Source organism: Siniperca chuatsi, linkage group LG22, assembly GCF_020085105.1.
Source record: "Siniperca chuatsi isolate FFG_IHB_CAS linkage group LG22, ASM2008510v1, whole genome shotgun sequence".
In the NCBI taxonomy this organism is placed as follows: domain Eukaryota; kingdom Metazoa; phylum Chordata; class Actinopteri; order Centrarchiformes; family Sinipercidae; genus Siniperca; species Siniperca chuatsi.
In genome coordinates this window covers 12,440,372-12,468,097 of record NC_058063.1, presented here as the reverse complement: position 1 = coordinate 12,468,097, position 27,726 = coordinate 12,440,372, and the positions used below count along the sequence as shown (strand labels likewise).

Genomic DNA, 27,726 nt, shown 5'->3' with positions numbered 1-27,726 from the left:
ATTGTGTAGCTAATGTTAGCAAAGGCTAACTAGTTAGTAGTAAAAAAAAATTGACTGAATGTGTCAAGGTAGCAGGCTACATCAAGTAGGTTTCCGATTGTATCCTTCAAAATAAAACATTATTGGGACAAAAAAAGAGAGAATGCACTAAAAGTAACCGTAATATCAGTTAATTTACTGATAATCTACTATTAACAGAACACGTAAACTGGTGCATTTGCGGACTTGACTGAGACAGGCAATATGACTTGATTTTTATAAACTAAAGAGTTTCCCCTCGGGGATCAATAAAATATTTCTGATTCTGATTTCTGATGACACAATGTATTATTAGTTTGACTGCAAAAACGCCGGTTCCGTCCGTACCAAGCGTCGAGATTGGTTAGCTTGACGCAGCCAATAGGGAAACAATGTCTAGCTGTCTGTTTCCAGACGAGACCAAATAACGTTGCACCGGGTGTAACCAACGAGCTAACATTAGGCTAGTTAGAAGTAGCTAGCTAGCTTTAGATTCTTGTCGGCGTACGCAGCTGTAGAATGAACATTATACACACAATTATTGAGGGATACCAATGAAAGTCGTTAGTGTCACTTTATTTCACAATCATACGACTGTTGTCGTCGACGTCTTCGGTTTAACGTTAGTGTTTTTCATCATTAGCAGTCAGTTAGCTACTTAGCCTCTTCAGCTAGCTAGGTATAGTAGCGTATGGGTGTCAAAGTTAACCGTGACTTCACCGGGTGTCTGGTTGTCTGATCTCACATTTCGGACACGTCAAGGTAAACATTTAGCCATCGGCGAGTTTGAAAGCTAGCTAGTAAGCTAACGATTGTTTAGCAGCGTATCTTGCTGTTGTAAATATGCACATGTCAGGTGGTAAACTCCGAGCAAACATGTCAATTGGTGTTTCTTTACTTTAGCTCCTGTTCTAGCAATGAGCTATTTTTACCATGATTCCCACTAGCCTAACTGGAGCTAACGTTGGTTAGCTTCTGCTGTCAATCTCGTCAATATGTTATGAGCTTTATTAATTTTATGTTATCATCTGGTTTTCGTTGTTGTAATGACTGCACAACTGTCACATTTCTCTGTAAGGATCATTTGAATGATATATTTTAAAATCTTGGTAAAGTTATATGTGTCAATTAGAACAATATTTAGGTTATAGGTAATTAAGAAGACAATGTTTTAACCACAAGTTATCCCTAATCTACAAACATCCAATTCCGGTTTAGCACTAGTTTAGTTAGTAAAATGTGTCAACGGTGAATCTATATTGATTCTGTAGTTAACCTTTGACCTGTCACACCACACATGAAAGAACAATATCAACCACCAGTAACAAATCATGTTAATGTCATATAAAATGTTGAGATGGTTTAGTATTACAGTAGGGCTGTGACTAACAAATATTTTTTATAATTAGTTAATCTGCTGATTATTTTGTCAGTTAATGGTTTGGGCCATGAAATGTCAGAAAAAAATGAAAAATGTTTATTGCAATTTCACACACCCCAAGTTGACACATTAAAATATCTTGCCATGTCTGGTCAGCAGTCTTTTCCGTTTCCGTTTAATATCACAGAAGAACTAGCTAATACGCACATTTGAGAAGCTTGAAGGAGTGAATTTGTAGCCTTTTTGCCTAAAGAATAAGTTAAATGATGAACCAATTATTGAAATAGTTGCTGATCAATTTTGTGTCTTTCTACTGATTTATAATTTATACTTTATTAATCATTTCAGCCCTGTATGAAGGCACAAGGCTTGTCATGCAAATTCTAACATTTCTAACTTTCATTTTCTCTTTTAAGGTTCCTCAAATCTGTCTCTTGATTTTGGGGGTGTGATGTCGGAGCCCAAGACCCCCACTCCCACTCCTGCTGGCGACACATACAAAGGATGGGTCTTCAAGTGGACAAATTACATCAAGGGTTATCAGCGGAGGTGGTTTGTCCTGAGCAACGGGCTGTTGTCATACTACAGGTACGCTTTCTTGTAAAACAGATAAACTTAAGGAAGGATATAGCCTTGATCATGTCACCAGAGAAATCCCTCAGCATTGATCTTCTGTAACTACTGTTTAATTACACCCACCTAGCTGTTAAGCAGGGGACAATCAAACTCCTATAATTGATAACAAGACGGTGTAGTTCCTCATTCGTCCAGGAGTGTTCTATCGTAGAAAAGGTTTCAGTCGTAGTCATCTGGACACTGTTTTCAGAATCAAGACGTTTCGGCTCCCATCCGGAAGTCACTCTCAATTGTGAAAAATGGACCAGGAACTCAAAAATTTAAGCTACTCTGTCTTACTTAAGCCCTGCCCTCAGGGAGGAGTCTTCCAGAGTGTCTGCTGTTTACCCTGCCTAGTTTCACCTGAAACTGACCTTCTTTTGTTTCCATGATGGCCCCGTAATCAGGCCTATTGTTTTCTCACTGCAGCTCCCTCATCACTAATCTTGTAATTTATGTTAAACATAAATTACAAACTACATTCATCTTCCAATCATTTCTACTACTTTGAAGAATCACCAGGACCTGAGGCCTGTGTCTCAAAACTAGATTATGTTGTTAGCCAGTTATCTTGGTGGCTTTGTTTACGCACACATTTACTAACTTCAGTTCACACACTTAACTTTACTGTGTGCTGCACATAACAACTACAACGACACTCCTGACTATTTTCACAACAACCTTATTTTGGGCAGACTGTCGTAAAACTGTCGTGCTTACTGCAGTTACTAGTCTCTGCTAACGTTAGCGCCGTGCTCGTGTGTACACGTGTGGGTGATTTAATCAATGGTGGACAGCTCTGAATTCAGGTGTAAAATTCCACCCAAAATGTATTGATTGCACATTGGGATATCATTAATCAAGCCAGGATGCATGTGTTCATATATGTAGTTTACTGTGAACTGTGTGTTAGTCTCATTTAAAACAGTTGATTTACCTGTTCTGAACAACTCCAGCAAAGCTTCAAGTCAAATAGCCTCTGTTGTATCTAAATACACGTGTTTTCTGTTTAGTTACATTTTTCCCAAAATGTCAAATCAAACGCCTCTGATTATCAGGACCCAGGCAGAGATGGGCCACACATGTCGCGGCACAATTAACTTGGCCACAGCAACTATCACTGTGGATGACGCCTGCAACTTTGTCATCTCCAACGGGGGGGCGCAGACGTACCACCTGAAGGCCAGCTGTGAGGTTGAACGTCAGCGCTGGATCACTGCCCTAGAACTGGCCAAAGCCAAGGCGGCCCGCATGCAGACTGAGTCAGGTAAAACACATGGCAGAGGAAAAAAAGTATTCAGTGTTCTTTCTCTGTGAACTTTTTCTTCTTTCTAAATTTAGCTGTTCTTAAATCTTTTTAATCATACAGAGGCAATAAGAGTGGCAGATATGATTTTTGTGAAACCCTTTTTAAACTGATGTTTTTTGCTTTCCTGTTGCTTTGATTATCAACAGATGACTCAGGGGATGACTTTTCCTCATCATCGCCACCGGCGGCACCTGGACATGGTGGCGGGTCACAGAATTCAGAAGTCCAGTCTGCTCTCAGAACACTAAGCAGCAAAGTGGAGGATCTCAGCACGTGCAACGACCTAATCTCAAAGCATGGCTCTGCCCTCCAGAGGTCAGGCTTTGACAATCTATTGCTCTCTTTTTTGCTTCACTCTTTAGCCCTCAGGCCAAAGTTTAATACATTTCTCATGTCTCTTCTGTCTTAACTTAGAAATGAAGAACCCAAGACTAACGTTTGAATAACCCAATTTCAAAACCTTCTTGAAATAATGCCCTTATTTTCCAGAATATCATATGATGATAATGTTGCTTTGATGTTGACATACACTAAGTTTAGGTGTGGTGTTGCACCATTGAAAGCAAATGAAACAGGTAGATAAATACTGCAGTTGACAGACAAAATAGCATAAGTTATAATAATTAATCCATTGAATCTGAAGGATATATATTGCCCCAACTGTTAATCTAGGTTGTACATTTTAATATTTATTTCAGGTCTTTATCAGAACTGGACAGTTTGCGTCTGACTGGAGAGGCTGGAGATAAGATTCGTCAGGTGACAGAGAGGGCCACACTGTTCCGCATCACCTCTAATGCCATGATTAATGTAAGTGTCACCTTCTCTCTCAGTATATCTACTTCTAATGTTGATGTATAATGTATCACTGAGAGTGGGCCTATCTATACTTCCTGCAGTCTGTGCAGGCCAAATGAACTGGTCAAAATTGCTCATATTAATTGGATCTCAGGTTTTAATGGTTCTAGTTGACCCTGTTTGATGTTTTTGCCCCTCAGGCGTGCCGAGACTTCCTTGCACTGGCTCAGGCTCACAGCAAGCGATGGCAGAAGGCCCTTCAAGCAGAACGAGACCAGCGGGTGAGGCTGGAGGAGACTTTAGAGCAACTGGCCAAGCAGCACAACCACCTGGAGAGAGCGTTCAGAGGCGCTGCACAGGCTAATGCTACTGCTGACAATAAAAGTAAGACGCAACCCTGACATTAACCACTTCCCAAGTTGTTTCCCAACTCATTCCACTCTCCTATTCCTCTTTTGCACTCTGGGAAATCCTGCCCGTGTTTGTTGACATTTCTCTATTACACCATTCTATCACTTATTGGTTGCTTAAAGTGTTGGTGATCTTTAGATTACATTAGATTCAACTTTATTATCATTACACATGTACAAGTACAAGGCAACGAAATGCAGTTTAGGTCTGACCAGAAGTGCAATAAGCAAGTGCAGGATATAAAGTGTGTGCATAAATGCAGGATAGAGCAGTATTATGAAAATATTTGTATATATATATATAAAGTGGTACTATGGACATTATATACAGATGGCATTACTATAAACAGAAGTATACTGATGGTTATATACAATAATGAATTGGACTGGGCACAACAGTAGTGCAATGAATATAAAGTAGTGCAATTTATGGAAATAGTTAACAGTGCAGTAGATGAGTTATTGTAGTATTCAGTACATAGTACTGGAGTGCAAATGAACATTAGGTGATCATTTTTTCACTCTTTGTAAGTCTCTATAGATGTGAGAATCTGCTAAATGCCTACAAATACATGTCACTCAAACATACACCACTGTTTTCACATTGAAACCAAAGATGACCTAGTTCCATCTTATCACTTGTGAGGATTTGTTTTTCTTTATCAAAAACAAGTGATTTGATGACATCACTTCGTGCTTTTGCTAGGCAGTTTTGACCATTTACTTACATTTTATATACCAAACAATTAATCGATTGATTAAGAAAATAATCCTCAGATTGATAGATAATGAAAGGAAATGTTAGTTGTAGCTTTCTTTCCAAGATATTCATCTTTTGAGAGAAAACACTTGTCATGCAAAGGTTTAAAGTTTAATTTAGAAAAGGGTAAATTATAACTGGTAAATTTGTTTTCACTTTCTCTATTAGAAACACTGAACTTAATAGATTGTTTTTGTTAAGATGCTGCTGGGCCAGGAAAAGGTGAGGCCAGCGACGAGGACGACGACAACGAATTCTTTGACGCCATGGAAGAGGCTCCTGAGTTCATCACTGTACCTGCAGACCCCCAGTTCCACAAGTCAGTGCATGCTTATTCACCCTGCATACACATGTTTAGCGATCATGTTATCAAACAGGTGATAAAAGTGGGAATTCCCCCAAGCCTACATCAGTACATGACCTGTTTAGAAGTTTATTTATTTAACCCATTTCCTTGTATGACATGCTGGCATAAGATGAAGAAGAAGAAGTCATGCGGGTTTATTTCTTCACTCTTCCTTTCTTTTTTTTATGTTACTGGTTGTAACCAGAAAACTTCCAGACACTGACAGAGCCTCTTTGTTTTTTAATCTCTTACAGAAGGTCAAGCAGTAGTATCAGCGGTTTCAACAGTGAAATGTGTCCTGATGATCAATCGGTGGGTCTCATTCTGGCCTCTGGGATGACTGTTCAAAGACTGGTTCACTGTTTTTCAGCTAAAACCCCATTCAAATGGTGTTTACCGTCATTTATTATAGTTAAAAGCAGTTTTATTGTAAACCTGTAGCAAGGTGGTAGATTTCTTAATACTAAAGGTGTGATTGTGCTACAATCATGGTAAATCAGATCAGAAACATGTTAGCTTTATTATTTCCAAAAGCTTTTCTGCTGTTTATTGACAGAATTTTCTCCCATTCAGCTTAATGAGGAGCCACTAGCGATGAACCAGGACTCTCCCTCTCTGGAGTTAGTGCCGTTGAAGAAGAGGCGAACACGCATTTCAGATAAACCCAACTACTCCCTCAACCTGTGGAGTATCATGAAGAACTGTATTGGTAAAGAGCTGTCCAAGATCCCGATGCCTGTGAGTGTTTTTCTGCAGAGGTTACTCAACATCCATTGTGACTTAACAGGAAGTTTGTCCATGGGCCTGGTCAGTAAAGATCTCAGGCAGTTTCACCTCCTCTTCTGTAGCTTCTCGCTCTTTTCATGTCTTTGTGTGGTTCCAACAAGCTAACCACAGTATGTTAAAGTCACGTCAGCGCATCATAAACCTCTGACGCTAGCATCCTCCTGTCATGTTGGTTTAAACGCTGATCCTCTTCATGTCTGCTATACTGGGTCAGCAACATTCTGTGAGAGCCATCTGTGGTTAAAATAGCTCTATTGACATATTTACTAAGGGAACGGTCATCAAGTTGTTTGTTTATTTGAAAAACCTTAGTCATACTGTAGATCCACATCAGTGATCTTTATTTAGGTTTCTTTATTTGGCAGCGATTGTTTTTCATTTCCACAACAGTCTGCTCTAGTATGCGTGTGTTCCTGCAACAGCACCTTTCAATCGGCACAGCACAATTAAAATAATTGATAATAACAATTCATATTTGCGGCACAGTCCTGACGTCGTGTTTGGTTTGACTTTATTCTGTAGTAAACAACCTACACATGACACACAATAAAAGATGAAAACCAAAACAAAATACACAGATTAAATTCGATAAAAATCTAATATGAAATAAAACAAATAAATAGCACATAATACAAACAGGTTATGCATGAAATTGAAGCATGATGCTGGATAAAAACACTAAAAGTTAATATAACTTATTATCATAATGGTCCTGGCCTGCCCCAAATCATGATAACAAGGACTGTTGTGTCTCTGCTACATTACAAACATTATGAAATGCTGGTAATTTAGAAACAGTGTGACCATTAGTTTTTCCACCAGAGAGCACTGACACGTTGCAAGACACTGGCTGTGTTCGGAATTGCATACTAACGTACTATTCATACTAAGTATGATGTCAAATTGAGTATGTAGTGCGTTCTAACTGCATAGTATGTGGATTGTGTTTATGTGAGAAATCCCTGGATGTATACTAGATTAACAAGAATTTCTGAGTCTGCGCCATGAGCTTACTGGACATACTCAACCGCCCCAAAATGCACTGCATCTCTTCAGACTGCCCAATGGTGATCATGTGATGCAGTCACATGACTGTCTTGGCTTGAGTATACTTCAGTGTGAACAGTCTGCTGTTAATGGCGTACTTCATCGTTCATTTAGTAGGTCGTATGGAGTACATACTGATTGAGTATGTAATAGGCAGCACGTTAACGATTTCAAACACAGCCACTGTGTAATGTGTTGGTCAAGCTATAATATGATATAAACACATTTACCCTCCTCTTTCCATTTTTCTTCTAATAAAATGTTTTTACACCTTTTTCAAAAAACTGTAATAGATTCCGAGTTTCTCACGTCATCCGGTAAGTGGTTCCAAATTTTGGCCCCCACACATTAAAGAAAAAGAGCCATATCTCTAAATTTTTACAGAATTTTCACTTTGCCTAGTATTATACTGTAAATAGTCTGGTGCCTGGCCTTTTAGGCAACACTAAACCTTGTTAGCAACATTTAACCACTTCAATTATTTAAAACGCCCTACATATAAATGCCTGTTGTTGCTTAGGAAAAACAAGAAATTGCATAGTCAACTCTTTACATGTTCCAACACTTTTTAATACCTCCTTGGAGTCGACCTACTTTTTTCACACTAAATGTTAAGGAGCGCTTGAAGTGACACTTAGTGCAAACATTAATTCACGTTGGAATGATTCTGCTCTCTGAAGGTGAACTTCAACGAGCCCATTTCCATGCTGCAGCGGTTGTCGGAGGACCTCGAGTACCATGAGCTGCTGGATAAGGCCGGCAAGTGCCAGAGTTCGCTGGAGCAAATGTGCTACGTGGCCGCCTTCTCCGTGTCCTCCTACTCGACCACCGTCCACCGCACGGGCAAGCCCTTCAACCCTCTGCTGGGAGAGACGTATGAGCTGGACCGCCGGAGAGAGAGCGGCTACCGCTCCCTCTGTGAGCAGGTGACAGAAAAAGAAACACAGAAAGATGGAGAGTTTCTAAGAAGGAAGTGAAACTGAACAAAGAATGAATGTCAGGAAGGATGTCTTAAAAAATCCCATTGACTCAGCATTTTGCTTCTTTTTTTTATGTATTTGGGGCTGCACATGTCACAGGGAACTAGCATTCATGAGTGTAAACTAATCAAATCAGGAATAGATGGGTAGTTTTATCTTAATTGAGGATCAGCAGAGTGATGGTTAAACACACGTGATTATCTAATTGTTTACTGTTTCTATTCATGCATGTGGAGTCCTCACATGGTAACAATTTTAATGCTTTTTATTACAAGCAATGTGAAAATTGTGTCATTTTAACCATTGTGGCATTTAGAAAGGATGTTTGACGCAGAGACAGGAAGGGATTTGTGGAGGCGATTGCAGGACAACAAAATGGAGGCTTAATGTTGGGAAATTAGAATTGCAGAAAGGTTTCTATTCCTAAACAAGAAAATATATCCAGTCTAATAAGTAATCCAATAAATTTTGCTGCTTTCAGGCAGCAAATCTGGTGATCAGGCAGCTGCGGAGAAGGCTGTATTTTTTATAGGTGCTATTCAGTCACAAAGGCTGGCCAAATTGGATTGGGCAAGTGGGAGTAACCATTAAATCCTATTTTAGATGAGTAATATAATTGGATTTGAGATTTATAGTGGGGATTTTCATTCACTGCAGTGTAACAACAGGGTTTTTTTTTATAGTTGACATGTCTGTCAATGTGTCTGTCTGTATAAAACTAAGTGAGAGTCATAACTATTAGGGAGGATCCAATTCTACAAAGCAATAGCACTAATGGACCACATTTTGAAGCCCCAAGTTCTGTTCTTTTTTTAAAAATCAAATTGTACGCTTCACGTGGTCTTCACCTCGTTCCCAGGTGAGTCACCACCCCCCTGCAGCAGCGCATCATGTGATCTCTGATCGTGGCTGGACCCTGAGGCAGGAAATCACTGTTGCCAGCAAGTTCAGGGGCAAATACCTCTCCATTATGCCTTTAGGTAAGAGATGGTCTGGTTCCGAACATATTTGGTAAGCATGCCTTGCGGTCTGAAGATGACGCAGGTTGGGGGTGTGATTAGAACACTATGATTACTTCCTAATGGAGAACATAAATGGAGCACACAAATCAAAGATTACAGTGTTCTTATGAAGTATTAGTGAGTAGAGCTCAAGGAATGTTATCAGTTACACCTTGGCTTTATAAACAATAGAGAGTATTTGATGACAAACAATGGTTTGTTTTGATAGATGATGTTGATTTGTCCCTGTCTGCATTTCCTCTTTCCTTTCAGGCACAATACATGCAATCTTTGAAAAGGGCAACAATCACTACACATGGAAGAAAGTTACCACCACAGTGCACAACATCATTGTAGGAAAACTATGGATCGATCAGGTGAGACTGACAGAGATGACACATTTAAACAAGGCTTTGAATAAACAGCAGGGCCCCCCTAAGTTAGCTGGTAGCAATGATCTGATTGGTAGTGTATTTTCATGTATTTTGGATCAGACAAAAGACAACAGTACAGCAGTAAACACTATACTGTATATACCATATATCAATATGGTATGTACAGTATTGCCCTAGATATTTGTATATTTGCACTTGAGTGTGTACAAAATTTTATTGTATAGTTTGCGTACAATTATGTAAAAATATGTACTGTACTGTAAAAATGTATTTTACATTTTTATACACTGAAAAATTGCACAGCCCACGTACACATTGGGCCAGCTTAAGCATTTTAATATTCATATATTTATTATTATCTTTGAATTTTTATTCTTTTATATTTACTTTTTCTAATTCTTATTTTTACTCTTGTTCCTCTTATTATTAGTCTTTGCACACTAGTCTGTTAGCGCAGCTTTCGCAGGTGGTACGAATAAAATCCTTTCAAAACAGTGCCCCACTTACATGTCACAGTGTATTTATTGTCATATTGCCATCCCGAAATTCAAGTTTAAACTTTTATTCGGTTAAAAATGAAAATGTCTCCACAGTCATTTTCTTAAAATGTTATTTTTCTTTCTCTTTCTCCAGTCAGGAGAGATAGATGTAGTGAACCACACCACCGGAGACCGCTGCCACTTGAAGTTTGCTCCTTACAGCTACTTCTCCAGAGATGTGGCCAGGAAGGTGAGAAAAATTCAGTTCTTCTTTTTCTCTGTACACGTTTCCTAAAATTAGATGCAACAGGTTAAATTTATCCCATGTGCAGTAAACACACCATAAACTGCCTCCTGGTTTCTTGCACAGCTTAGCACTTTATTTTATCCCTATTCCTACTGTTGCTCTTTTTCATTGCTTTTATCACATGATTTTTTTTATAGTATTCCATATATATATATATATATATAAGTTTGAACCAAACTACAGTTTTACAGTTGCGCTTTTCTGCCCTCCACCCTGTGACCCCCTGTCTCTTATACTTCATGGGTCATGATGCTTTACTCCTGTGTTTGCCCCTCTGTTAACCCTCTCTCTCCTTCCTTAGGTGACAGGTGTGGTGATGGACAAGGATGGCAAGGCCCACTACGTGCTGTCGGGCACATGGGATGAGAAGATGGAGTTTTCCCGGGTGATGCAGAGCAGCCGAGGGGGAGAGAATGGCACAGAGGGTAAACAGAAGACGGTCTATCAAACCCTCAAAGCCAGAGAGGTGTGGAGAAGGAACCCTTTACCGTAAGTACTATTACATGACCTTAGTCATGTACATTCTATAAATAACAACCACCTAGTCAGTCCTTGGCAGGAGCCAAACATTTTAACTTTGGTTTACTCTGTGTGCGGCATATTTTTGTGACTACATTTCCTGGTTGACCAGAACCAGTTCTCAATTAGAATTGTTCATTGTTTAAAAAAAACACGCTTTCTGATTCTACTTATCAGTTTGGACTGGTTGCACTTCTATCTACATTGCAGGCTAAGCATGCATCAGCCCACATTTTGGTCTATATAATATGACTGAAAAGTGCTGAAAAGACAGCAGTGATCCAGCAAAATGCAGTCAGTTAATGTACAAAATACTTAGATTTTTATTTATCTTTACCTTTTAACAAAAAAGAATCACAAAATGCATTGCCATTTTTGACAAAAAAAATAGTTTAAGGCGGCAAAACTCAGCCGAAAAAGAAAGTGTTTTTTGCTTTAAACATATAATATTTTGGTTTCTTACTCAAGCAATATGCCAAGATTCATTAAGAGCCAGAAATGAAAGACTGTAGTTAGTAAAAGATGGCCTGAACAATATTCACACTCATCACTATATGGCATTTGCTGTGAATGTTAATATTCTATTTCATGAAACTAGCAACATTTTATAATGTTAGCTGATGTGGTCTTTATTCAGGCTGGGTGACCCACCTCCACAATAAAACACTGTTGAAAACTGATAAAAGCTGAACTCAACCCTACAGCAGAGTGCAGCAAATGCCTACAAGCATTTTTTACCTCTGTGGCCACCCATGCCTGCCACGTATACTTCAGTAATGACTCAGGCTTTTGCGTTTGTCTTTTCACAGTGGTTCTTGAAAAGCAACCTTTCATACATAAGATTCCGCACATAGTGCTTTATAAAAAAAAAACAACTTTAAAATTAAAAGGTTGCAAACAAACAATTTAAAATACAATAAAACAGAATATTCTATAAAATATGCCAGAGGCAACAACAAGCTACTTAAAAGCAAGATTAAAAAGATAAGTTATCTTCTGTAGAGTTCTGGTTTCCCATCACTAATGACATAAATGCATGTTAGGTCTATTCAGGCCTCTGATACACAATTCTTATTTTTTGAAGCAGGAAATGCAAACATTTGCATCACCAAATACAGAGCATATTACATGTTTTGTAACGCAGTTTTGTGCGTTGTAAACCTGCCAAGTTTTCACTCAGTGCTGCTTTTATTCATCTTTGCTCTACCACAGTGAGGGAGCAGACACCATGTACTACTTCACTGCCCTGGCGCTGACCCTAAACGAGCCCGAGGAGGGCGTGGCACCCACCGACAGCCGGCGTCGGCCGGACCAGCGCTTGATGGAGGACGGTCGCTGGGACGAGGCCAACACAGAGAAGCAGCGGCTGGAGGAGAAGCAGCGCAGCGTCCGGCGGGAGAGAGAGAGGGAAGCTGCCAGTCAACGCACCTCCAGCCAGTCAGAAGAAGGTGAGAGTCTAGTGTGTGTTAATGCTTTACTTCTCCTGTATTCCTCTCTGGCTTGCATGGGGAAAATCTTGGAATTAATTAAGGGGTAAAAAATATCCATGATCCCCGTTTTCTCTTCCAAAAGCTGTCGATGAGGACTCTCTTACTGATCCCTCCTTAAAAAGCAAGTACTCCTCTTTTTGTCTCTTTTACTGCCTCATGCTTTAATTTATGTTCCAATCTTCCATCTAGATTGTTTTCTCTTATCTTTTTTGATGACACAATTGTCTCTCTTTCAGACGCACCTCATGAGAACTACCAGGCCCTTTGGTTTGAGCGCTGTGAGGACCGGATCACAGGTGAGCAAGTCCATATCTATAAGGGAGGCTACTGGGAAGCAAAGGATCGTGGCAGCTGGGAGGGCTGTCCGGACATATTTTGACCTTGGCATTGACTGCAAAGTTCCCTGAAGAGACTGATCCATCGAAGCCGCCTGGTGGACAGCTACCGCAAAGGCCAGCTTGTCCCCCCTCTTGGACGGCTGCCTCCCTCCAGTGGCTCTCTGTTCTAAGAGATTTCCAGGACGGTCACTGCTGTCTGATCCAGAGGGGGAGCAGGGTTTTTCCTCCTCCTGAAATGAAAATTTGATGCTGCTTTGACTCAGGGTCAGGCTGAGCATAAGGGTGAGGAAATGGAATGGGCAGTGCTTCCAAATCTACAGTAGATCATTCTTTGTGTCTCTCTGCTCAAGTCTGTTCAGTCTCTCAGATCAGGAGCAGAAGAGGTTTTGTGCTGGTAACACCCTGTGAGATAATGTAGTGTTGCTATTGTCATCCACAGCATTGTGTGCTTTGGTAATAACTAAAAAAAGGGGGTAAGACATGGTTAATATATACATTTATATGTAAATGTGATTAAAATAATTTCATTAAAATGTTGACTGGTGGCCTTCAAGATGTTAGCGAGGATTTCTTGTTTGTCTCTGATTTAGTGTCTTAATGTAATGAAGTGAAGGTTCTAGCGTGCTTGTGTGTATGAATGTATATCTGCTCTTCCATCACATTACAACACTGCCACTGTGCAGTATACTGTGTTTAAAAAAGAAAATGATTGTCAGAAATACTGGTTATGTTTTATAGTTAGAAGAACTATACTGTTATGTTTTATAGTTAGAAGAAGTCCTTTACAGGCCTGAAGGAAATTCATTTTGATGTGGCTACAAGTCCTAAACACCCTTTCTCTTCACCTTAGAAATGAGCAACCTGCTCTCACTTGTATTTAGATCACACCTGAGTGGATATGATGTGGACATTTCAGAAAATCTCGATTAGAGCAGTTTTATTCAATAACTATTAATGATTAATAACCCCTTTTCACAGGATTGGACTAACGTTTAGCAATTTTGCAGATAAAAGTGAATGGTAACTAAGTTACATAGCAGTAGAAATGGTTTTAAAAAAGTGTGGGATACTTAGTGTGATTTTTGTGTTGAAAGGAACACAGACAAATAAGCAAAGAAAACAATAAAAAGTAAATGCAGTGGTGAAAATATACGTCACACCCTCATGTATCTGCTGAGGTGTTTACATATGCAAGTACATTTAGACACCAAAAACATGGGATATAGAGTGTGTGTGTGTGTGTGTGGGTGTGTGTGTGAATTTCATAATTTTGTTTGTAAGTGTACTTAAAAATGAAGAATAAAGAAACCAAGAAGCATTGAAAATAACTATGATTTTATAAATGTATAGAAATTCATATAGTATTGATAACTGTAAGGTAGTTTTCTTGTATTTTTGGTTCCTCTCATATTATTGTACGACTTTCTAAGAGGACTTTCTTCATTTTCAGAAAAAAAAGGGAGTTTCCGTACTAACTGAGAGGGGAGACATGACATTGTTCAGAATTTTGTATTAACAAAGAAAAATAATCTGTAATAAACAAATGCTGTGATGTCAAACAAATAACTTTTGATACTGTTCTTTAATTTCATTTGTTCCAACATTTCTATTACTTATTAATTAGGTAATACTATTAAAGATTTGCCAAATCAATTTCTGTTCTCATGTTCAGTAGGAGCTATGGATGGGACGACACAGTATGTTGTCAATAAAATTATAAAAACCAATGAAAACATGCACCCTGACTGTGTTCCTGTTGATTTTGTTATTTATATGTACAATAGTTAATCTTAACTCAGTCTGTGAAAATGCACTTACACTATATACTGATATGAACAAAATGTGATTTTAATGCAAATTACATACATACAAATCCCATGTGATTTTTGTTAAATTTCTAAATTTACCTTGAAAGTGTTATGCATTTAGTATCATAGTTGATACGTTACACTTTGTCCATTAGAACACTGGAGTTTATTTTTATTAGCCACACTAGCTATGTGGCTCTATGGATGGCAATATCTGTCCACGACTTTGGTCCAGACTGCAATATCTCAACTACTGTATGGACTGTCATGAAATTTGGTGCAGACATTCATGTCCTCCTCAGGATGAATTGTAGTAACTTTTGTGATCCCAATGTTAGCATGCTAACACACTAAACTATGATGGTGAACATGGTAAACATTATAGCATTTTAGCTCAAAGCGCAGCTGTGCCTAAGTATAGCAACACAGAGCTGCTAGCATGGCTGTAGACTTTGGTTAAACTGTCAAATGTCTTAAGTACATATCTTGGTCACAAGTCCTTAAAAACCAAATTTAGGGCATCTTTATCAAAAATATTTGTATATTTCAGAGAGTAAAAAAAAAAGAATATCGGCTTACATACATATTGATGTTGGTATTGGTCTTTAAAATCCAGTAGTGGTCAGGCTATAGTACACAGCAGCAAACAATTCTACAACAGAGTATAAAAATTTAAAAAGATGTGGACTTTCAATAAATATAAATAAAACATACTAAATACAGAAATTAGGTATTTCAAAGAAAGAGAACATAGTTGCCATTCTGAAAAATGGGTATTAACACACGATGTAACCTGCTAACTTTTTCTTGAGCAGTCAATCTACTTGTATTACAGTTTAGGTTTAAATTTATCTTCTCTTTAAATCACCAGCTGATTCTCTTGTTATTTTCCCTGGAAGTAGAGCTGTTTCTTTCACTGTACACACCACAGGCGCCTCTCCTGCTGTGTCATGCCAGCAGATTTATTTTGAGCCAATTTTTTGAAAGGCAGACTGGAACCTACCATCCTATACATGGGGCAGAGAGAAACAGGGAGTTGGGGAAAGTTGGGGAGGGGCTTAGGGTTCGGCGGATCTCACAGCTGGTGGGAGCAAAGGAAGCAATCGATGCACCACATCACACTCAGGACACACCCTGCCTACGATACAGTGTAGTACAGTGCAGTGCAGTGGACAAGAGGTGGTAGAGAGACGGTGAGAGTTTGCATAACAGGCGGCTACAGCCTGTACAGAGGGAGGGATGGGAATGCTGAATCAGTGAAATTGCATGAAAGCCTGGGAGAGGGTGGAAGAGGGTAAACGGCAGAGGGAGAGGGAAGAGAAAGGTAACGGCCAGGGTAGAGTGGTTAAGATGTACAGTATGATACCTCGTCATTCATTTCATCTCTTGTTTGTGAATGTGGAGCTGACAGTTCAGTCTGTTTTACCTCAAGCTTTCCTCCTCAGTTAAGAGACTTTAAACAGACTTGTAATCTCAGTGCTGCTTTAGAGTGCGGTACATTTCTAGGGTTTAAAGCCGGAACTGCCCCTTTACAGTTTTCCGCAAGCCAGAAAAGCGAGGTAAGGTTTCACAAATCAATATCTGTGCTTAGTGTTGCCGTGTTGTCTACAGTGTACTCAGTGACATCACCACTGGAGTAACTGCTATCTCCCACTGGGTGAAATAAGAGGGAAATCAAAAATACATGTGTAATTTGACATTGATGCATACTGAATACAAAGACATACGAATAGTGTATGAACCGAGAAAATGCAACCTAATTTGTGCATGTGCTGCTCAAAACTGGATGCATGATATACAGTAACATTTTTGTTACATACACCTTCAAATTGTTACACTTTTTCCACTGTATCTCTTCCTGCTCTGTCAGATGGAGGTAGATGAGGTGGTGCGTTTGCCAAGGTTGTCCCGGGTCGCTGTGTGTGGTGGTACACATGGCAACGAGTTATCTGGGGTGTACTTGGTGAAAGAGCTGCTGAAGGTGGAGAAGAAAGTGGTGGAGAAGGAGGAGAAGGAAGAAGAGCCTGTGTCAGTGCAAATGGTGCTGTCGAACCCACGGGCCATGCAGCAGTGCCGCAGATATGTCGACACCGACCTGAACCGCTGCTTCACCCATGCCACCCTCAAGTAAGGCGGCGTTGAGAGGTGATGATGTTCATGGTAGCAGTTCTGATGACGATGAGTTTGTGATCACATTGTTTCTCTGTCTCCCAGTGGTCCCATATCAGACAAGGCCCCCTACGAGATGATTAGATCCCGAGAACTGAATGCCGTGCTGGGTCCCAAAGGAAGTCCTGAGGCGGTGGATCTTGTATGCGACCTCCACAACACCACCGCCAACATGGGCCTGTGCCTCATCGCGTACTCAGACTGCGATTGGATCTGCCTGCACATATTCAGACACCTGCAGGCAAGCATAAACAGTTCCTACACACTCAAGTAAAATCAATTCACTCTACATGTTTTGAGAAACTTTCCAGAATCGGGTACACTTAAATGGAACAAAAAATTGAGATTGGTAATGCTATAAATAGAAAGTTAAGTCTGACATGTCATTTTCAGAGTCAGATGCCAGATACACCAATGAGGTACATCCATTTTGATGTCTCCAATAAGGAATCATATTCCCTTGATTCAGTGGGAAAACATGGCTTTGGTAAGTTTTTAATTTTTACTATAACACCAGTTTATCAAAAGCATTTGAATGCTGGATAATATTTAATATTTGTCATTTAAAATCAATTTTCTGCAGCCATAGAGATTGGCCCCCAACCTCACGGTGTGGTGAGGTCAAACATCTATACAGCAATGAAAGTTGGAGTGCAGCACATGCTCGATTGGGTCCGTTTCTTCAACTCAGGTGCAATTAATTTTTGATTTGCTACACAAATCCAAAATGTCAAGTCTTGCAGACTTTGTGCATCTTGTATGCCCCTTTTTGGTCTTGTTTTAAGCTCTGTTTTGCTTGTTCTGCTTTTATTTTCAGGCACTATTTTTGAAGGAGGATTTGTGGATGTGTTCACCATGATTAAACACATCGACTACCCGAGAGACAGCAAGACTCGCAACATCACAGCAGCCATTCATCCTCAACTCCAGGTACAGTCTGAAACATATTTGTGGCTCCAAGCTTTAATGAAAGAAGTTGCCCATTTTCATTGCAGAATACCACATAATAATAATAATAATAATAATAATAATAATAATAATAATAATACAACTTTTTATTATACTTTATATTATATATTTATATTTACTATTTATAGAGCACTTATCAAAACAAAGTACAAAGTGCTTCACAACAAGAGAAATAAAATACACAATGAATGATGAAATATAGAAATAAAATACACAAAAGCAATAAAATAAACAGCCAGTTCAGGTAAAATCAGGATATGCTTTCCGATAAAAACGTGTTTTGAGAAGAGACTTAAACAAAGACACTGACTCAGACAACCTAATTTCTTCGGGCAAGTTGTTCCAGAGCCTCGGGGCCCTGATGGCAAAAGCTCTGTCCACCTTAGTCTGTTCCTGGACTCAGGAACAGACAGAAGACCCTTGCCCGAAGATCTCAAACTATGTGAAGGTTCATAAAGGATTACAACTTCTAAAATATAGTCTGGGGCCAGGCCATGAAGAGCCTTAAAAGTAATCAACAAGATCTTAAAATCAATCCTAAAACAAACAGGGAGCCAATGTAAAGAGGCTAAAACAGGTGTGATGTGATCGTACCTCTTGGTCCTGGTTAGCAGCCTAGCAGCTGAGTTTTGTAGAGTCTGCAGTCGTGTCAAAGTTTTTTGATTAAGACAAGTGAACAGGCTGTTACAATAATCGAGGCGTGAGGAGATAAGAGCATGTACAACAGTTTCTGCATCACTAAGATTTAAAATAGATTGGATTTTTGCAATGTTTCTGAGGTGATAAAAACATAATTGGACAAGCTTAGTGATATGTTGCTCAAAACATATATTGCTATCAAACAGGACATGCAGATTTCTTGCAACAGGCTTGATATGTTGTGACAGGTTACCAGTAGATGGCAGTATTTGTTTAGTGATGTACTGAGGGCCAATAACAAGGATTTCAGTTTTATTTGAGTTGAGCTGAAGAAAATGTATCGACAACCAGTTTTTTATGTCAAACAGGCAGTCCTGCAGAGAACTCAGCATACTATGATCAGTGGGCTTAACAGGGAGGTACAACTGTGTGTCATCTGCATAACAATGAAAAGAAATACCATGTCTGCAGATGACATTACCCAAGGGAAGCATGTATGAACCTTGAGGCACACTGTACTTGATATGGGAAAAGGATGACATTAAGTTTTTAATGCTGACACAGAATTTCCTGTTGGACAGATAAGATGAGAACCAGTCTAGTGCAGTGCCAGATATGCCCACCCAGTGCCTCAGTCTATCTAAAAGAATGCCATGATCAATATTGTCAAAGGCAGCACTTAAGTCCAGCAGCACAAGAATTGAACACATGCCTGCATCTGCATTCATTAAAAAAAGGTCATTAGTGACTTTGAGAAGGGCTGTCTCAGTGCTGTGGTGCTGACTTTTCAAAGGTATTATTGTTTTCCACAGCAGCAAGAAGCTGCTTAGATACAAGTTTTTCAAGAATCATATATACAGCAAGTTGTTAAAAATAATTAGCAAAAGGGGCGCAATACCATCCGTAACTTCCAATAAAAACCTAGTTGGGACATGATGTCTGCGAGTTCAGGCAGAGTAACAGCAGAAGAATTGCTCAAAGAATCCCTGAGCGGGTGATCCACATCTAAAAAGGCAGGATTGGGGGTGATATCAGATGATATTAACTCCACCTTTCCAGCAAAGTGCAAAAGAAACTTTTCACAATCAGCATCAGTCAGGGTTAACTAACTGATCCACAGTCTTAAACAGAAATCTGGGCTTGTGCTGATGGGCAGAAATAAGTGCAGAGAAATGACATGTTCTTGCATCTTTCACCATCCTATTATAAAGGAGTAATAACTCTTTCATAGCCACAAAGTGGACCTGGAGACCTGATTTCTTCCATCTGCGTTCTGCTCTTCTGCATTTCCTTTTACAGCTTTGTGTTCACAGCACAGGGTGGGGCCTCTTTCTGTAAAATGGCAAAGAGCAATCATGAAACCAACTGTCCACAACATGGTTTTCATACCATTAAAACTATAATTAACAGCTGATAATTCACATTGTTAGATGAAGGCGTCCAGTAAATCTTCTTTAACCGGGAACTCCACTGGATGACTCATCAAATCTTTTTTTTTATAGTAACACTTTATTTGATATGTCTATATTTTCTGAATAATTTCCTTGGAAGGGTTATAGAGAGAAATATGTAATTTGGTATTAATTACAGATAAAATAGTGTTCAACTGCTACACTTCCAATATATTCATTTCAATTAATTGCTAACATAACTAGTCTTGTTGTTGCTAGGAATTTGTAACAGTGATAAAATCAGTAGAAAACAGGAATAGAAACAGGTGGGTTGAGTATTTGATAATAGTGCCTGATAATACTTTGTCCGTGACTATGTTCGTGACTGACATGAATAGCAGGCATTGTGAATTTCACAATGTAGTTTCATCCACACAAGTGGTGATTGAGATCTGCAGTCATTTTTAGGGTTGTAGGTTTGTTGCAGCAATCATGTGAGTCAGTGAGATTTGAAGTATCACAACAATTTCCCTGCGGTCATGATCTTTAATCAGTACACACAACCATGAGGGACATCCAGGCATTACTAACATGGATTTAAAATGGCCGGTTACTTGTACATCAAACAGGAAACCCTGATCATATTTTCAAAACATTTTTTTCAGGCTTTATGGAAGTGCAATACTAAATCGCTGGGGCACCCTGTTAATGTTCATTATGAATAAAATCAGATAGATTAGTTTTGAGTGCAGATCAAAATTTATCCCTAAAATCTTTCCCAATGCTTGGAGCCAAATGACAATTCTTTGTAGGAATTATGTGGAAATTACTGACCCATAAAGTTAAGTCTTACCCATTTTTTCTATTATCTAAAGTTCAACTGTCCAAATGATGGTGCAATGTATTATTGAAAGTGCAGGGTACTGGTTACATTTATTACCTGCAGTGTGATCACCACATCACATAATTACATTGTTTTCATTTCATACTGTAAATTTCTATTCTTGTATTTTGTAACATTTGTAATAAAGTAACATATATGCACCTGTCTTCATACTTTGATTTCTAGAGCATAGTGATAAAATCATTACTAAACAGGAATAGAAACAGGTGAGTTGAGTTTAAAGTATTTGATAATAGTGCCTGATAATACTTTGTCTGTGACTATGTTCGTGACTGGCATGAATAGCAGGAATTGTAAATTAGTAGATTCCGTTGAAACTGCCACACAAGTGGTGATTTTTTTTAAATCACAAAGTTGAACTACTAAATAAATGAAATTACCAAAATTGTGGTTCTTCTACTCAAAAGTGAATGGTACAAATTCAGTTCAACATATTTATAGACCATTATTTCCAAAAAAGAAGAGTAAAACTTGTAGTCATGAAACACAGTAGCCCGTAATTCACAGTAAAACCACAACAGATTTTTACCTTTTGTCATCTAATTTTCTTGGGATGGGGAATGCTTAGGCTCATGACCTCAGTATTTTTTAAGTCCTGGCTACAGCCCTGCATCTGCTGGCCTCTAGTTTACTAAAATGTCCAACTTTTAAAATTATTCTTTTAATCATTTAGCAGTTGTTGCTTTTTTCAACAACTACAGTATACAGCCTCTTTCAACCTACTCTTTGCTGCCCAGCTGCTTTAACCTCACATAAGTGAAGATTGCCTAAATCTCACAGGTGTTGCTCATTAGCAATCAACCTAATCCGCTGTCCTTCCCCACAGGACCGAGACTTCTGCCTGCTCCACCCTGAAGACCCACTGTTCCAGACTTTCTCAGGTGAAACACTGAGGTATGAAGGCAATGAACCTCTTTATCCTTTCTTCATCAATGAGTGTGCTTATTACGAGAAGGGCATCGCTCTCTCCCTGGCAAGAAAAAGGCGTGTGGTGATTCCTGCAATCCGGGTACAGACAGAGCAGGAGCAACAAGCTAACGAACAGGGATTTGCATCAGAAGAAGAGTGAGGATGGCCTTTTAAAACACCTGACATGATGAGACTGATGTGACGATGAAATAAACTTTACTAAAATGTTACTTTTATTGAAATGACAGCAGTTGCTTGGAACACGCACTTGCACGCTCTCATACACTGACAATATTTAAGTGTGGGCTACAATTATTAACTGTTTTAGCGCACAACTGGAGAATGAACAACACATTCACTGTAGATTCACAAAAGCACAGTCATACAGTGACATTTGCTGTTATATTTATGCTACACTGGATGCAGGGATAGAACAGTTTCTTGAATTAAATGGCTGAATATGCAAAATACAACTGATTTATCATGAGACCTATCAGACAACACACAGTGCTTCAATTCAGACATTCTTTTGTTTTATGAAACTGTCTGACTGGTGGTAATTTATATATTTCTGGAAACATTGCATGGCTTTTAGGGTACGTTTTTTTCTAAAAGTATATTTTTTGGGACGTTTACATGATCAAAAAATAGAAATTCACTACTGACCACTACAGCAATATTCAGAATATGTTCAACAATAATTTAAGTGCAAAGGAATACTGTACTTTATCACAATATGGCCTTTAAATTACATTCATAATGCCTAACAGGGAAACACTATTTCCCTTAAATCCTGTTGAATTGAAATGGTGATAAATCAATAAAAACACATATAAAGGAACACATATAAATTAAATACATATAAACAAACACAACTGAATTCACAAAAGCATGTGGAAACCAATTTATATGAGCATGTAAGGGCAACGAAACCAAACAAGAAATGGTGAAAAAAACCACTACTATGTTGAAAAAAATGATCTTTTCAAAACGTTAAAAATATGCTTGAAAATAGCAAAGAAAACAATGCATTGGGTAAAGAAATTATAAACAAACACAGACTGACCTTAATAATGGCCATGAATAAATAAATGTCACTTTAGTTTAAAAAAAAGGGACAGAAATCAAACAGAAACATAAATAAAGTAATAAGTTGTTGTCTCGCTCACTGTACTTGCCGCCCACATTCACAGACTATGTTTTGAAGCAGCAGAAGTAAAAGACTGATTACACAATAGCAATCCTCTGTCAAAATAAATATTATGGTTGCATACAAGGTTTTTGTCTTGCTGCAGTGCCATGGAAACATACTCAGGGTGTGTTCAGTTCACCTGAACTGTATTGTCAGGTGTTTTTATGAGTGCAACAAAGGGGAAATGTCAACAGACCAAAGTAATTCTGGGTGTGATCTCAGGTGCGATAGACTTGAAAATGTAAACTAGAAGACGTCACTGAAACAAAAGGGGTGTCCCAATTCCATACCACATACTTAATATAATATATATTATGTACTACTGTATATAATAATCTCAATAGTATGCAGGAAATTATGCAAGATGCATGCCGGTGGACATCAATCAATTTGCGAATTTCAAACACACTGCCTTTTTGTTTTCAGCCAGTTAACAATAATCAACAACATACTCAGGAATCAAGCAAATTTAGCACACATTCTAACATTTTTTAGTATACTTTAACATTTTCTGTTTATTACAGTTCCAGTCAGATCAAAATGTTTAAAAATGTGATGTGTGTATAGTTATGCTTCTGTTGAACCTGTTTGAGTAATAATTTAATCGGTTGACCCAATTTTCTCTTCCAAGTAAGTTTGAGTAACCTGGGGACTTGTTTAAATCCTGTCTGATCATGTTGACTGCTAATGTTTCTTGCCCTATCAAACTCTCCTTGAAGCGATCTTGCTGCATTCCTAAATGTCAGCAATTAACTTGGAGAGTACCACAATTGTTCTATTCCAATGTCGTCTCACTACATATTCATAACCTGGAAATAATTCATGTGTAATATGAAACTGGGACACAGCTTTTTAGCTTGGTGTTAAGTTACTTTGAACCAAACATATGTTGTGCTATACACATCTTTCTGGTTGACCTTTTTCAAACCAATTCCATAACCCCTAGAGAGATAAAAAACAAATCTTTTAATGCAGCAGATAGGGTCATTACTTTAGAGTACATGCACTTTAATCCATCAGAGGGCAAAACGCACAGATTAACCCACATCCCATTCTTCTGAGATCATTATAAAATGCATCTTGGTGTCAGAGTGGGGTATGACTTGAAACAGGGCAGAGATCCAGAGCTGAATCTCAGTCTATGCCACCCGGTAGGCGGTCATGCGGTAGTAGTTCTGACTGTGGCTACGTGCCGCCCACACCAGCAGCGCCGCGGCCATCATGTGGAGTGGCGAGGAAATGAGGGCCAAGTAGAGGGACCAGCCCAGAGAGCCATCCACCTTATCAGGCAGCATCGATACCCTGTGGAGCAGGTCCATCCCCGCCAGGTAACAGCACACTGTAGCTAAGGTGCAGAGACCTGTAGGGCACAGAAGAGGGGGTGTAAGGAAACATCTTGAGAGTTTTCAGGTGTGTTGGGGTACAAATTTCTGTGCTTGAAATTTTATATTCATACACTTATTGATATGTCAAACATATAAAACACTCATCATAGTGTGGGGCAGCGCAACAATCTGTAAACACACATATTATCATCTTATAAAGTTCATATGGCGATGTTAGCAAACAGTTGCTTATTTACACATCCAGCAAACAACATTGGCATTAATTTGGAGTTGTATTTCTGGCCACCTCATAGATGTAAGTCCCAATATTCACTCTCCTTTTTAACCACTTTTGTGACTCTTTGGGTGAAACCTGCCAGTTATCAGTAAGTGGTTCTGTGCAGCTGAACAGGTCTTACCAGCCAGCAGGTGAAGTACTCCTATGCCAAGAGTTGGGGTGAGGCTTCGGCAGAGGCAGGCACAGAACCCAGTCAGGCCTGCCAACACCACCAATCCCAGAGACACCAGTGGCAGCAGAAACTGGCACTTCCACAGGTCTACACATACATGCACACAGACACAGAAAGGTATGAGTCCATGCGCATCACAGTTACTGTGGTCTTCTTTTACTCACCTTCTTATGCATGACAGAAGACGCAGCCCTGATTGGGGGCAATGTATTATTCAACATCACATATTGGTCATAATTAATGCACTATGCAGAGAAGAGGCTGAATCTGGCGCAAATTTTCTTACACCTTCGTACAACTTATAACATTTAAATAAGGGTAAACTTGTTGTAACTGGACTTACAGGTGCGCAGTATGTCCTCTCCACTGTTGTGGTTTCCTGGTTCTTTATACTTGGGAGTGAACTGCTGAGGTAGAGTGAAGCTTCGACACTCCAGCACCATCTTGGCATCTGAAAGAGGTTATTTACTTAAAGAACCAGTGTCTGAACATGTATTAGACAATTTACTGCCAATCACGTATACATAATGAATAAACTTTTCTTTAGATTCTCGTGTGTATTTTCTAGCTTTTCGTGGACGTACTGCAACAGATAAATAAAGTCAACTTTCCTAATACAATACTGACCTAATATGTTTGGATATATTTTTCAAAATACACAAATGGTTTTACAATGAAAATGTAAATGATTTAATGAATACTTTGTGTGGCTAAGAAGAAACTCCCCTGTATTCACTATTTTTCAGAGAACAAGATGAGGAATGACCAATTAATATATTGATATTGGATTATATTTACCAGTATCTGATAACAGATCATTTCCATGTTGTTGTTGCTTTTTTTGGGCTAACATCATTATTGATTTTTATTTCACTGCAATAGCCCCATGCGTAGAGGGAACACAGTCCCTCCAAGTGGCAGTTTTTGTTATTTGTGCTGATAGTTTAAAATTTTAACATCCTAAAAATGAAGACAGATGCCTTATTTCACACAGCAATAAGTATAGTAGAAAAAATATTTAGTGTATTGTTTGGGCATCATCTACTAACTATATAGATCATGAGCATGGCTGGAATAAACTCTTTTAGGGGGCCCCAAGGCAAAAATTTGATGTTGGACCCCTATTGATCCCAACTACATGGCAGGTTCATTATTTCCAGGAACCCAGAAACCAACCAGTTCTCAAGAGATGAAATTATTAATTGATCAATTGATTATTCGACTGAGAGAAAATTAATTGGCAACTGTGAAGCAAAAATGCCAAAAATTTATTGGTACCAGTTTCTCAAATGTGAACATTTGCTAGTTTTCCAGTTTTCTATGACAGTAAACTCAACATTTTGGGGTTTTTGATTGTTGATCAGACAAAAAAAAGCAATTTGAATATGTTACGATGGGCATTTTCACTATTTTCTGACATTTTATACACATAAATTGCCCATTAAAGAAAATAATTGTCAGACCTAATAATAATAATGACAGTAACTGTTGGTTGCAGCCTTACAGTACTCCTATGATGGAATAATACTACCTTGCCCAAGGTTTTCTGTGTGTTAATTACTTGACACACAGAAAAAAAAATCTTATGGGTTTTTCAAAGATAGATATATGTTTATTTTTCAGAAAACTAAGCTTAGCTCTGTGACCACAATGTAATGATAATACATGACAAGCACAAAGTGGGGAGAATACCATCCATAATCCAAGGGTGAAAATTTCGCGCCTTAAAGCTCCTACCTGTTGGGGAATGGGCCACACCTAGTGGCATCATAGTTCATTGTTCAGCAGCTCTATAGTTTGAAACTTCTGAGACAAAAACTAATGACTCACCTGTATGTGGGCGTGACATTGTACAGTGTCACTGGGCAGGTTAGGTCAGTTATATACACATACCTGGCTCTTTGTACCAGTGAGCGTTGGCAGGAACGAGCACACACCGCCACCAGAGGCCCACAGTCCCGTTAAGGCGGAACAGGGTGTCGCTGTAGGTTTTCTCATCAAACTCCCCGTCCATGAACTCCTCATACAGGGAGCGCAGCTCTGACACGTTGGCCTCCCCGCGCACGGTGGGGCTGCTGTACTGGTACCAGTGCTGCGTCCCTATGGCCACCGATAGATACACGGTGGCCAGTATGCTCAACACACAGGCGATGACCAGAGCTGTAGCGTAGCGGTTGTCAACCATTGTTCACCGAGCAAGACACGTCAAAAGGGATTAAGTTGATGCCAGTGATCCAGTCGTCGCGCATCAATTTGGTCAATCTACGTTGCTTCCTGTCAAACACTCTTATCCAACTCTGGCATCGTTAGTCTGCAAAATATAGCCCTACTGTGCAACAGCCAGTGACAGCCTTTTATTTTAATGATTGATACTCCTCTTCAGTGCTGTTTTAACAGTAAGCGTCAGCAGCCCTGCAGGCCGGCTTGGATGCGCCATCTGTTCCCTTGTCCCACTTCCACAGATGGTGTGTTCATGGCTGCGGCAGATATCACACAGCTAGTCCGCAATAACAATCCGTAGTCCTCACTAAGAAAGTAAAACAGGCCTGTATTATAAGATTCGTTATGTCCTAGGTAGCACCAGTCTGCAAATTCAAATTACACGGGTCTGTAAAGCAGCAGGGTGATGCCGGGTGCACTCAGGATTATGAGTTGTAAACACACTAATCCATGCATTTTCCACTTCCGGTTCCGCTGATATGCAGATATAAAAATAACCTTTTCTCAGCCAGGACTCTTTATTCCATCGACGGTACTGAGAGAGCCGTGAAACTCAAGGGGGTTTGGGGAGCAAGATGAACAACACAGCACCAATATCAAAATAAAATCTTGACAAAGTGTTCAAACACATTTTTAAAGTTAAGCGATCGTTTTCATTATCGATTAATTGTTTGGTATATGGACTAAAATGGAAAAAGTAGGCTAATTATGCTCATCACAAGATCCCACAGCCGTGGGGACTTTTTCAAAA

The 27,726-nt window shown here is 39.1% G+C and overlaps 3 protein-coding genes across 5 annotated transcripts; 2 read left to right on the top strand and 1 right to left on the bottom strand.

The window, feature by feature from the left end:
* Positions 1-419: 419 nt before the first annotated feature.
* On the top strand, positions 420-14,718 carry LOC122870427 (oxysterol-binding protein 1-like). Of its 2 annotated transcripts, XM_044184602.1 has the most exons (17): positions 420-780; positions 1,816-1,987; positions 3,073-3,281; positions 3,470-3,638; positions 4,022-4,133; positions 4,322-4,505; positions 5,493-5,610; positions 5,892-5,949; positions 6,211-6,375; positions 8,151-8,396; positions 9,310-9,430; positions 9,725-9,828; positions 10,480-10,575; positions 10,934-11,121; positions 12,364-12,599; positions 12,724-12,762; positions 12,878-14,718. In XM_044184602.1, the coding sequence occupies exons 2-17, from the start codon at positions 1,851-1,853 to the stop codon at positions 13,018-13,020; spliced, it is 2,325 nt and encodes a 774-aa protein (XP_044040537.1). In that variant the 5' UTR covers positions 420-780; positions 1,816-1,850; the 3' UTR covers positions 13,021-14,718. The 2 variants fall into 2 exon arrangements, with proteins under 2 accessions (XP_044040537.1, XP_044040538.1); XM_044184603.1 differs by lacking the exon at positions 12,724-12,762 and having other exon boundaries at positions 421-780.
* A 1,171-nt stretch (positions 14,719-15,889) lies between these two features.
* LOC122870550 (N-acyl-aromatic-L-amino acid amidohydrolase (carboxylate-forming) B-like) lies at positions 15,890-21,998 on the top strand. 2 transcript variants are annotated; one of them, XM_044184816.1, is made up of 7 exons: positions 15,890-15,980; positions 16,658-16,914; positions 17,002-17,197; positions 17,350-17,443; positions 17,540-17,647; positions 17,774-17,886; positions 21,686-21,998. In XM_044184816.1, the coding sequence occupies exons 2-7, from the start codon at positions 16,658-16,660 to the stop codon at positions 21,926-21,928; spliced, it is 1,011 nt and encodes a 336-aa protein (XP_044040751.1). In that variant the 5' UTR covers positions 15,890-15,980; the 3' UTR covers positions 21,929-21,998. The 2 variants fall into 2 exon arrangements, with proteins under 2 accessions (XP_044040751.1, XP_044040749.1); XM_044184814.1 differs by lacking the exon at positions 15,890-15,980 and adding an exon at positions 16,001-16,346.
* Positions 21,979-27,443, bottom strand: LOC122870551 (claudin domain-containing protein 1-like). The gene is made up of 4 exons (XM_044184817.1): positions 26,649-27,443; positions 25,099-25,206; positions 24,705-24,842; positions 21,979-24,320 (listed from the first exon to the last, which is right to left on the bottom strand). The coding sequence occupies exons 1-4, from the start codon at positions 26,938-26,940 to the stop codon at positions 24,100-24,102; spliced, it is 759 nt and encodes a 252-aa protein (XP_044040752.1). The 5' UTR covers positions 26,941-27,443; the 3' UTR covers positions 21,979-24,099.
* Between the last annotated feature and the right edge of the window lie 283 nt (positions 27,444-27,726).

Bases quoted from the DNA above. Each gene is read 5' to 3' on its own strand.
- LOC122870427 (XM_044184602.1), top strand. From the start codon at position 1,851: ATGTCGGAGCCCAAGACCCCCACTCCCACTCCTGCTGGCGACACATAC. The intron at 3,639-4,021 runs GTCAGGCTTTGA...TATTTATTTCAG, and splicing joins CATGGCTCTGCCCTCCAGAG to GTCTTTATCAGAACTGGACA. The intron at 10,576-10,933 runs GTGAGAAAAATT...CTCCTTCCTTAG, and splicing joins CCAGAGATGTGGCCAGGAAG to GTGACAGGTGTGGTGATGGA.
- LOC122870550 (XM_044184816.1), top strand. From the start codon at position 16,658: ATGGAGGTAGATGAGGTGGTGCGTTTGCCAAGGTTGTCCCGGGTCGCT. The intron at 17,198-17,349 runs GCAAGCATAAAC...TGTCATTTTCAG, and splicing joins ACATATTCAGACACCTGCAG to AGTCAGATGCCAGATACACC. The intron at 17,444-17,539 runs GTAAGTTTTTAA...AATTTTCTGCAG, and splicing joins AGTGGGAAAACATGGCTTTG to CCATAGAGATTGGCCCCCAA.
- LOC122870551 (XM_044184817.1), bottom strand. From the start codon at position 26,940: ATGGTTGACAACCGCTACGCTACAGCTCTGGTCATCGCCTGTGTGTTG. The intron at 25,207-26,648 runs GTATGTGTATAT...AACCTCTTTCAG, and splicing joins TCACTGGTACAAAGAGCCAG to ATGCCAAGATGGTGCTGGAG. The intron at 24,843-25,098 runs GTAAGTCCAGTT...ATGTATGTGTAG, and splicing joins AGAGGACATACTGCGCACCT to ACCTGTGGAAGTGCCAGTTT.